Here is an 11,833-nt window from a genome sequence, read left to right on the forward strand (position 1 = left end):
CTCTTGGGGAGACTCGAACTCACAACCTCTCGATTGGAAGTGGGGGTTGCTTACCATCAGAGCAACCCCTTTTGGAGTAGTTTCCGTGAAGCAAAAATCACGTGCTCACAATGATGTTACAAATGAATGGGCTCCCTTTTATATAATAGGGGAGTCCTAAATAAGGTACACTTCCAATTTTAGTAGGGAATCTTATTGGACAGCTGTCTAACCGTCAAGTACTAATCCCTTCCGGAATTTATGATGTGATCTTAGGGCCGTTGCGGGAATCTCGCTTTTTCTGTTATTAAACCATAACAGTATTATCTCGAGGTTGGTCATACTCGGCCTTAGTTTTCATTGAGCACTGCGATCTCCAAGTTCTATACTCCACCATCGGGCTCGAGCCAGTTCCGTTTTGAGCTTATTCTTGAAGCAACTCCCCGAACCTACGAAATCGGGCATACCTGATTTTGATCGTATACAATGTACAAATAATAAATTTAGAACCCATTGAATTAATGTGAGATGTGTTAGAATTACAAATTTGAACCCATAAAATGTAAATTCTGAATCCGCATTTGAATTGGAAGTACAAGAAGAGTAATAATGCTAGTATATATCTAATAGCATTCGTACAACTTAATATCCATTTTGAGACGAAAATAACCCAACCCTTCAACAGCATCAGTACTAAACGTTACAACACCTCTAGCCATGAAAAAATCTCCTGTCCCTCCAACAATAGAAAGATCTCTAGTTTTCTCCCCTATAATATCTGCCCCCATAATACTTAACGTACCATTATACTCACTAGAATTAAACACCAAAGTATAAGCAAACCATGCATTATACGTAGTCTTCATATTATATAAATAGAATCCTTGAGCTCGTGCCACGGGCGTTGACACCAAATTTTGATCTACTGTTATTGGATCGTCGAAAACAACTAACATTCCAAAGTTGAAATCGCTTAGGACGTTTGGAGGGTTTGAAACATTTGCAGAGGTTGCATTTGCAGCATTTGTAACGTTGAAGAGGATGTCGTGATAATAAAGAACGAGTCGTTTGCAAGGTTTTTCGGGTTTTAGGGTTATAGAATTGGCTATGAGAAAACATGAGGAAGAAAGTATAATGAAAAGGATTTTGAAATAAGAAGATTTTTCCATGGTTTATAATTTTAATGATTTTTTTTTGTTGAGAGATTTAAGTGATTTTTTCAAGTTATATAGGGCAAAGACTCAAGTGACCAAAGAATATACCTTAATAGCTTAGTACAAAATTTGGAGAAAATGTTATCTGCTTGTTTCCATAGTTGTACAGAGTTGAAGACAAAGCTAAGTTGCACGAACTCCATTTTTTAATCTTGTCCAGAAAGATTGACCATTCGACTTGTCTTATTTAGTGTTTCATACTTTAAATTCTTATAGATATAGTAATAAATTTGTACGCTTTTAACAAATAAGACAAAGCTGCCAAGCTGATTATTACACAAATTTTAATGCATAATATACTAGAGTTCGGTGCTGGACCAGTATACTTTGCTGACTCCAGTATAATATACTGAAGACTGGAGCACCAGTGCTCCAAACTCCAGTATATTATACTGGACAATTATACTTGCTGGAACTCCAGTATATTATCCTGGAGTTCTAGTGTACTTATGCTGGAACTCCATCATATTATCCTGGAGTTTCAGCATACTTATCCTGGAACTCCAGTATAATATGCTGGAGTTCAATCATACTTATGCTGGAACTCCAGTATAATATACTGGCATATTTTTCGGGTTTTGAACAGTGTTTTCGCTCAAATTTATCTTTACATGAAAAATGGCTAAATTTTAATTACTTTTGAAACTGGGCTATTTTTGAACGGCCAATTATAAATCTGGCTATTTTTGAATTTCTCCCAAATAGTATCATAAGATTTGGGCCGACAAGTGAAACAAAGTTGGGCCGAGACACCAGGCCCATATCTTATCAGACTGTCATGAGTCATCATCAAAATGGATTACAAGTGGAAATTCTTTATTGAAGAATTAACTCAAATAGCCGCACATTCAATCACTTAAACTAAAAATAACAGATGAAAATATAATATATATATATATATATATATATAATCTATATATATAGTTAGAAAAAGTAAACAATGAATATGGCTGGCTATTTGAGTAAAGATTCCAATCAAAAGGTCAATAATGAGCAAGAGAGAGTTATCGGTTGTAAAACGGATGAAAAAGCCTTTTTCGGGGGATTTGCATCTATACCCGCTTTTTGGGTCACTTTTAACTTGTGCCCGCTTTGCAAAAAAAATTGCAAGCGTACCCACTTTTTCGCGTAACTTCAGCATACGGGCTGAAGTAGCAAAGGCAATCACGCAAAACTTCAGCATTCTAGTAGACGGGCCTGAAGTAGCAAAGGCAGTGCTGAAGTTTTTTTTGTCCTGAATAAGATGCTGAATTTATTTAGTTCATTTGTAAAAACTTCAGCACAAAAATAGCTGAAGTTTTTTTTGTCCTGGATTCATTAGTTTTGTCATAAAGCTTTTTCAAAAACTTCAGCAGAAGATACTGAAGTTATTTAGTTCATTTGTAAAAACTTCAACACTAAATAAGCTGAAGTTTTTTTGTCCTGGATAAGATGCTGAATTTATTTAGTTCATTTGTAAAAACTTCAGCACTATATAAAGCTGAAGTTTTTTTGTTTTGAACAAGTGTTCTTTTTGTAAGCAAGATGTCTTCTTCCAGCGGTTACTCCATGCGCTGCCTGCAAATTCAGCGCCTCATGGAAAAGCCAGCTAGGTTGCCCAACACATGTACATGTACTATATAATGTACTACTGTTCGGTCGATTCAGAAGCAACCATTAAGATTTTCTGTTCCTCATGGAAAATAAGGAGATAAAGAAGAGAAAAAAATCTATGGCTGTGTTGGAGCAATTTCAGTTCTTCAAAAGCAAGTTATTCGCCTCCAAAAAGAACTTAGATACGTCAGTTATGAATCAGGAGGAGGAACAGGTACACTAATTGGTCAAACATATGGAATGGTGATCGTATTAGAGAATTAATCATTGTGTCTTTCAGTTGTTAATAGAAGAAGAAAATGAAGAAAATGAACAAGGAGAAAAAGGAGGAGAAATGAGTTGAAGTTGTTTAAAAATTGGGTACAAGTTAAAACTTTAAATAAAATGGATATAGGTTAAATGGGGGCGACCAAATAGGGCGCCCCGTGCAATTTTTACGCTTTTTTCTTCTTTTGATTTCAGCCTAATTTGTAGCTTCGAAAAGAATAGTAGGCAAAAAGTCCAAAAAAAAAAAAGGAATAGCCCGGCATAAGACGCATCTTGTGTTCACGCAGGATCCGGAAAAGGGCAGTACCCAGCATTAATGTCTACTTCCATGGCTCGTCGTAACCTATAGGTCACACAGAAACAATTTTAGCGTTGCTCCAAACCTCCCTTCAAAAGAGTTCGAAAGAAAAGAGAAAGATTGTTGTATGTTGATGATCAGTGAAAGAATAAGATAACAATACTATAGTCAATAGCTTCACCATTAATAACAGCCAGTAAAAATTTGGTGTCTACAATTATCTAGGTTTATAGTATATGGTGGATAAATATTATATCATCCCTCTTAGAATTATTAAGCGGATAAGAAATATTCAAATCTCATGACATTCATAAGCAAACCCCTGGTTTATAGGCCAACAAGCAAACATATGCTATAGAAGGGACAACATATATTCATACTTCTACATCATCTATAATTTCTGTATGCCATAGCAGATCCGACTGTAGTTGCGACAAAATGATAAAAGGGAAGCCTGGTGCACAAAACATCCTGCATTCATGCAAGGTTTGGGGAAGGGCCGCACCTGTAGGTGTGTGGCCTACCCTAATGCAAGCATTAAGCCAGGAGTTTTTCCAAAAGGTATTCAAACTTGAAAAAGTGAAAGAATTTCTCTGACAAATGGTATTCAATATATATTATATACCTCTGAAACCTAATATATTATCTATGTATACAGTGTAATTTTTCAACGAAGAGCGGTCAATTGATTGCCCTTAGGACAATGTGGCATCGCCCCTGCTTTCACAGTTCGAACTCGTGACCTATACGTCACGCGGAGACAACTTTACCGTTTCTCTGAGGCTCCAGTTCAACAAAATGATAAAAGGTGATAATTCTAATTAGGCAACGAAGTTAAGCAATTGATACAAATGCCAATTAACAAAAACTTCAAGAGTTTGCAGTTTTACAAATAATAGAGCAGAAGGAAAAACAAGGGAAAGGAGTACATATATATAAGCCTTGGTTGCCAGTAATGTATCTTTCTTAGTTGGTAATTCACTCTTGATCTATTACTGTACATTAAACACTTAATAACCTTGATGAATGCTAGCAAATCGACGTTTATTCTGAATTATAATCGCCGTCTGTTGACTCTCCTTCTTCCTTCAAAGAACTGAGTGATTCTCGAGGTAACTGGCTGCGATACTGCTGCACCACCAACACTGATGCTGTCGTTGAAAATTCTGGTGATGTCAATAAGTTCCCTACAGATCCCAATTCTGGGCAGTCACTTCTTTTATCCAAAGCTAAAACTAATTGTCCCTCGGGCATTCTGCCAACCAGAAACAGATTGCAGCGATTGTATTCACTGATTACTTCTATAGTCCCTCGAGCATCTTTCACCGTCCTCTCCTCAAATTTGATCGAGCCATCCATAGAAGATTTATGCTTCACATCAGCAAGGTACTCTTCATCCTCGGATCGAGCCTCAGGGGTAGAGTTGTCGTTCATTTCAATCTTGACACTGCTCCCAGTAACCTCAGGGTCCACTGTGAACCGAACCACCACCAAACTGATCCCCGGGTGTTCAGCGATACGCACACCGTAAGCTAGTGCTTCTCGATCATCATGGCCACCGAAGAACAAGACAGTTATCGAAAAGTCAACATTACTTGAAGGTATATGAGAAGCTCCACCGAGACCACGGTCTACTAATATGCCAACTGAACATGGTGCATGCTGAAGAACTCTCCTGTTGACATGCCTAAGATCCCCTCGGGTTGTTTCCAAATGTCCATCAAGTCTCGGGTACTTATGAAAAGGGAGAATTATCATTGCAACCCTTTTTCTCTCAGCACTTGTCACTATGTCCTCATGCATGCTGTTCATAGGAGAGATTGCAGTAGTCGGTCGAATAGACACCTTACTAAGATGCTGGAAAGTCTCAAAAGCTACAACAATTTGATTTGAATCTTGCGCCTGTTCGGTGTTCCAAAAGGGGAGTCCATTCTTTTTAGCCTTGTGGACCATCAGAATTGCAGAGGACCTTTCCGAAAGCTCCATGAGGTGCATCGCATAGACACGAAGTCCTTCCCTCTTCTCAATACCCCGAGAAACCTCAATAAGATTGAGCATTGTAGGAATGTTTCTTGTGCTGTGGAAGCAGGTCAAGATTCGGAGCTGCTTACTCGTGTTTTTCCTCTCTATAGTTCTGTGTTTGTATGCTGTCACAGCTAATTTAGCTGGCTTGTATACGGATATCACTATAGGTGTCGTGATGAATGTTGTGAAGAGAGCCATCAACACCATGATTGCAAATGTCTGATCATTAAGTACCTGCAAAACCGATCATCAGTCAAAAACGAAACAAAATTATTAACTAGTAAATCTAAAATAAAGGAAGTGTAATCAAGCTGAAGCTCACTCCTCTATCTTTGCCGATGTTGAGAACAATGAGCTCCACCAGACCTTTAGTGTTCATCAAAAAACCGAGAGTTACAGCCTCTTGGACCGGCAATTTGCACAAAAGTGAGACCACAATGGTGCCAACAATCTTTCCAAAACATGCCGTAACTATGACAAGAACAAGAAGACCCCATGATTGAGCACCTTGAATAGTAGCTACGTTCGTTTTCAATCCACTAGACACAAAGTAGAGCGGAAGGAATAAACCGGATACAAGGTCCTCGACTTTTTCCACTAGTGCGCCTGCAAAAGGTCCTTCCTTTGGGACAAGAACACCGAGCACAAAAGCTCCGAACAGGGCATGAATGCCAATCGTGTCAGTCACAAATCCTGCAGCCAAAACAGCTGCCAATGTAGCGCAGACATATTTTTCATCTACTGGCTCACCGTCAGAACAACGTCTCGCCATCCATTTGAATATACGAGGAGCAATGAGTATGCATAGTAGCACAAAACCAGTCCCACACAAAAGGACCCACAACGAAATAAGGGGAGAACGACCAACACCTGAGAGGGCAATAGCTAAAGCGAGTAGAATCCACGCGGCTACATCATTGACTGCTGCAGCAGACATAGCCATTCGACCAACATCAGTTGTTAAAAGCTTGAGTTCAGCTAAAATACGAGCCAAAACGGGGAAGGCAGTGATAGAAAGGGCAACTCCCATGAAGATCAGAAAAGGACCTTGGTTTACTCCTTGAGAAATAGTTGCACGGAGAACAAAGGATGTCCCGATTCCTAATGCAAAAGGAACACTAATTCCAGCAAGGGCAATGCTTAGAGCTTTCTTTCCAGTCCGACGAAGGGATTTTGGATCTAGCTCCAGTCCGACGAGGAAAAGAAAGAAGAGGAGGCCGAAATTGGCTAAGGTATCTAGCACTGTAAGACTCTTCGGTGGAAATATAGCTTGCAGATACTTCTCGTTGCGGCCTAGAGCAGATGGACCAAGTAGAACCCCTCCCTAACAAAATAAAAATTCAGATCAGATCAATTTCCTGCACTAACAAGTAGCAATGAATGTCATAAATGGATGTTCTTATGGGGCGGGGCGGAGCACAATTTCATCCAAACATTCGTCCACGATATCAAAAACCAATAATAAGAATATTCAACGACAATAAATTGTTTAGACACATCACTACATGTATCCAAGAGAGTTATCTCTACTACATGCATTGAAAAGTTCTACTTCAGTCCTTTGCATTATGATGGTAATTGGTTTACTCCTTCCATTCTCAAACTTTGATCAAATCAGTGGCAGACCACAGAAAAGTTCATCTAAAAAAAAGGGCAGCCCGTGCACTAAGCTCCCGCTATGAGCGGGGTCCGAGGGAGAACCGGATCACAAGGGTCTATTATATGCAGCCTTACCCTGCATTTCTGCAAGAGGTTGTTTCTACGGCTCGAATCCCTGACCTCCTGGTCACATGATATCAACTTTACCGGTTATACCAAGGCTTCCCTTCAAAAGTTCATCTAAAATTCTTTATAATTTTTTCATTGTGATGTTAAATAACTGGTCAACTTCTACATCAAGATTACATCAAATTGGAGGCTCACAGGTGAATCTAATCAAATTAGATTCCCATAGAAACTTAGAATTATGATCTCAGACAACAACAACAACAACAACAATAACAACAAACTCAGTAGTTTCCCACAAGTGGGGTCTGGGGAGGGTATGATGTACGCAGCCTTACCCCTACCCCTGAATTATGATCTCAGACAAGTTCCAATTTTCCTGGAACAAATGTTCCTTATAGGTTGGTTTTTGACTGCCAGCTGTAACCAATAGCAGCATATCAAATGCTTTATGATTAGTTAAAGTAATCATATTTGATTCCTTGTACACATTTAAGCAAAAGGCTTGCTTTACTGGCAAGCTGTTGAGAGAAAAATAATAGGGAACCATGTGTTTTAACTTAATCTAAAGTCTAAACTAACAAAAGCAATAAGAATGCTGTACTTTCAAGATATCAATATAAATATACTTTATCAAAAAAGATAGCAATTTACAAAATATGTAACACCAATCATCTTATCCCACAATGTTTCCTAGAAGGGGGCAACAATAAACTTACTGAGAAAATTGTAAAACACCAAGTAAAACTCACAAAATACCAGTATATGTCCAAGTCTTGGTGGACAGAGATAGCGGTATCTTGGGTGCAAGGCACTAAGGCGGATGTTATATACATTTTCAACGAAAAGGACTTTGCTTAGATGGTTTGGCATGCTTAGCTTTGGATCGAGAAAGACGTGAATTGTGAAAGCGGGCTATATAATACAAATATATATGTGAAAAATCATTAAAATTTCAAAAAAAAAAAAAATCTTTAGACTCATTATTTTAAAAGTTTAAGGACTCGTTTGGTATGAGCCTATGAGGGATAAGGAACAATTAATCTCGGGACTAAATTTAAGAGGAGCTTATCCCATGTTTGGTTGGTAGAAAATTGCTATATAATTAATTCTGGGATTAGTTATCCCGGGATTGTAGTATTTTTTATCCCCATGAAAAGGTGGAATAACTAATCCCGGGATAATTAATCCTGGGATAATTTCTTTTCAACCAAACAACCCCTAAGGCGTTCAATTGTAAGAATTGAATCTATGGAATTTAACTCCCGAATCCGCCTCTAAGTATCTAATGGATTAGTCGAGGTGTATGCACAATGGCAGAATCACGACTTTCACTAAGGAAATTCAAAATATAAAGAAGTAGACATACAAGAAGCGAAAAGGATTCAACATATAATATATACACAAAAAAAAAAAAAAGATCTATCCACGCAGTGTAATTTTTCGATGAAGTGGTATCAATTGACTCCCACTGGACAATGGTAGCTCCGTCTCAGTACGTGTAAACTGACTCAAACACCACCATTATTAAAACGAAAAACAAAATACTGACATAAAATCAAAGAGAAAGAATACTTACAACAATCTCAGCAATGACACGAGGTTGTCTCAATGGCCGAAGAAGATAGGCAAGAACACGAGTGAGAACAAGTACTAAACATATCTGAACAATGGCAAGAGGAAGTGCATAATCCAATGGATTGTCTCCTTGAAATACACCATTAGAGGTAGCTTTCATTGGTGTTGGACACTTCATCGTTACGTTTGTAGCCATTTTTTGTGTCAAATAAAACAACCCCAGTTGATCAAAAACACCAAAATCTTAAAATCTTCTTTCAATATCTGCAAATTATGAAAATATTTAAAATCAAACCATAGTAAGATGTGGAGTTTTTTACACATGTGGGAACTTTAAGAATTAGATATAGATGGAATGTTGTCCTAGTATGAGTCAAATTAAGAACAGGATTAGAACCTAATCCTATTATGAATTGGCCAATAATCTAAATATTAATTTTGATTAAGTCACTAGATCAGCGGAAAAGGTAAACTCCGCACCCCTAGTTAATTTTGTCACCTTTTTTTTTTTCTTCTTCCTATTTTTCTATTTTAGACCCTAGCTCAAGCATGTGTGCTTGGAAAATTTATCTAGGGAGTCGGATACATTTAATTTGTTTTTCTTTCCCGAGTAAGTTATTTTTTTTTTTTTAAATTTAGTTTCGGATAACATTATATAAAGTAAAGGGATTTAAGTTAAATATTACTACCTATTATTTAATTTTCAGTCTCAGTTTGAACATTAATTTGTAATTTTTTTACAAACAAAAGTTTACAGAATTGGAAGCAAACAAAACATATTATACATTAAAACATTTTATATTGAAAGATACATCTAGAATGGTCTGGGGCGGATTCACGCTTGTCGAAGAGTTGTCACGCGACACCGCTTCGTCGGAAAATTTTACTCAATATATGTATTAATACTATACGGAAATGGATAAGTAGAAAAATATGACACTACTTGATATAAATTGTATCTTGGTGTGTTGGTTAGGTGCTTGATTTTCCTTTAAGAGGTTAAAGGTTCAAACCACAATTAGAACATTTTTCTTTTGCAAATATTTGACAGAGCTTTCATGGTTAAAAATTGTGATGAAGTAGAATTGAACTCGGGATCTTTTCCAATTTAAGACTCAACAAAACCAATAGACTATGGCTGTTTCTTGTTTAAAAATATGATACACAAAGTTATATTTCAATTCTTCTATAAATTTCGACACCACTTACAAAATTTTCTGCATACGCCCCTGAGAATGGTGACAAAAGAAGTTACCTCAAATATATAATGTATATATTCCTTAACTAGATGTATTGCATTCGAGTCCTGAATATAATATTACCTTTAGTAAAAAGCACTTTACCCCAAAAATGAGTCTTTTCTCACAAAATTAAATACTAAAGCTCTAATGTCAGACACCAAATGAAAAAGAGGTATTATCACTTTTAGTCCTTGTCAAAAATTACTTATATTTGGTAGCCAAAAAAGTGTATAAACTTTGTTTAATTTTTGTATATAACATGCAAAATATATATATAGAAAAAAATATATACATTTCGGTTATTATTTTGAGAGCGGAGTATCATTTTCCCAATAAAAAACTCAAAACAAAAAACAAAAATCTAGTGGTATCACCGCATCACATTAAAAACTTAAATTTGGCTTCTAGCATATAATATAAGATGCTGGTGGATGGTGGCAGAACCAACCCCTCAACTTTGAAGTCTCTTCTATTAACTAATGCTCAGAATCTGCAAAATTGCAGACTTACATACTATCACCTTATACATGTCTTCATTTTTCCTCTTGAATCACATACCTTACCTTTGCCACCTTAATTACCCTATTTTTTTAAAAGTATGATGTTCGGATCAATTTGCGTACACCTTAACCTGTTACGTACACTGAAATATTCTTATAAAATGTCAACTTTTTATAAGCGTTAATAGGCAGAGTTAACGAATACTATACTGGTGAAACAGTCGAGGTGCATGCAAGCTGATCGTATGTACAATAAGAATTCTACAACATATTATGTGTATGTGTATGAAGATAAGTAGTGAATTAAAGAGAGAAATTAAGAGATACCTGAATTTTGATGACTCCGTCGCCGTACTACTACAACAACAACCACTCAGTATAATCTCACAAGTGGAGTCGCCCGTACTACTGCATCATTATATTATATTTTTGCCAATTTTTAGAGAAGGAAAAAGAAAATCTAAGTGAGGATAACAAGAAGATGACAGAGTACTGAAAGAGAAGGGGGAAAGGAAAAGAATAGAGGTAATAAGGAACCAAACAAGGAGAAGAGAGAAATTAAAGGGTTGTGTTATGACTTTTGGAGAAAGAGCTCTCTTGTCTTACTCTCATCTTCACCACCAATAGTATTGTTATTTATACCAATTTTATGCTCAAGTGACACCAAGGATAGATCCACTATACTTGAACTATATAGGAAAAATATTAATCCATTGAGTTATGTTCTGCACAATTTAAGTTAAAATTTTAAATTATATGTCTCTAAATGTAACAAAGTAAGTGGTTTTAGAATTACATAAATATATTACCATTAATGAATTAAAGATATCAGATATTATATGCAACCATAGCAAGAAATTTGAATATGTATTAAAAGGCTTTTTTTTCCTTTTTGGTAGGAGTGCATGGAGGGGAATCCTAGAATCTAAGATACAATATCTAAGGGTTTGTTTGGTACGATAGAAAATATTTTTTAATTTTCTCATGTTTGGTTGACTTAAATATTTTGGAAAATATTTTCCTCATTAACTCATTTTTCTCCAATTGGAGGAAAATATTTTCTACTCTCTAACCAAACACTAGAAAATATTTTCCGGAAAAAAGTTTTTCATTCACCAACCAAACAAGGAAAAATAAGTGATAAAACCACTCATTTTTCTTCATCCCAAACACACCCTAAAAGAGAAACTTTTTAAAGGTGGCATTTTTGTTTTCCATATGATGTTTAATATATATATATGAGCCCGATTAATTTAAATTCACATCGTATAAAATTCATTAAAGAAAAAACGCTCCCTGTAAAAAAAATTTATTCACAATTGCTCGAACCCGTTGGCTAACTTTTTAAAGGTGTTACTGGTGGATTAAGATTAGAAGAAATTTCATCGCTGGCAATTGTTAGAAAGAAAAGCA

General features: G+C 36.4%; 2 protein-coding genes across 2 annotated transcripts; both read right to left on the bottom strand.

Moving 5' to 3' along the window:
- Positions 1-602: 602 nt before the first annotated feature.
- Positions 603-1,148, bottom strand: LOC138876389 (dirigent protein 5-like). Its single transcript, XM_070155302.1, has one exon. It carries the CDS (start codon positions 1,146-1,148, stop codon positions 603-605), a length of 546 nt encoding a protein of 181 aa, XP_070011403.1.
- Positions 1,149-4,185: 3,037 nt separating this feature from the next.
- Positions 4,186-11,049, bottom strand: LOC104217428 (cation/H(+) antiporter 18-like). The gene is made up of 4 exons (XM_009767683.2): positions 10,748-11,049; positions 8,681-8,943; positions 5,699-6,700; positions 4,186-5,610 (listed from the first exon to the last, which is right to left on the bottom strand). Exons 2-4 carry the CDS (start codon positions 8,873-8,875, stop codon positions 4,396-4,398), a joined length of 2,412 nt encoding a protein of 803 aa, XP_009765985.1. The 5' UTR covers positions 8,876-8,943; positions 10,748-11,049; the 3' UTR covers positions 4,186-4,395.
- Positions 11,050-11,833: the final 784 nt, after the last annotated feature.

Source organism: Nicotiana sylvestris, chromosome 8 (assembly GCF_000393655.2).
Source record: "Nicotiana sylvestris chromosome 8, ASM39365v2, whole genome shotgun sequence".
In the NCBI taxonomy this organism is placed as follows: domain Eukaryota; kingdom Viridiplantae; phylum Streptophyta; class Magnoliopsida; order Solanales; family Solanaceae; genus Nicotiana; species Nicotiana sylvestris.

Coding starts and splice junctions, on each gene's coding strand:
- LOC138876389 (XM_070155302.1), bottom strand. CDS start 1,148: ATGGAAAAATCTTCTTATTTCAAAATCCTTTTCATTATACTTTCTTCC.
- LOC104217428 (XM_009767683.2), bottom strand. CDS start 8,875: ATGGCTACAAACGTAACGATGAAGTGTCCAACACCAATGAAAGCTACC. Junction 6,701..8,680: donor GTGTCATTGCTGAGATTGTT/GTAAGTATTCTT, acceptor TTATTTTGTTAG/GGAGGGGTTCTACTTGGTCC. Junction 5,611..5,698: donor ACATCGGCAAAGATAGAGGA/GTGAGCTTCAGC, acceptor TCGGTTTTGCAG/GTACTTAATGATCAGACATT.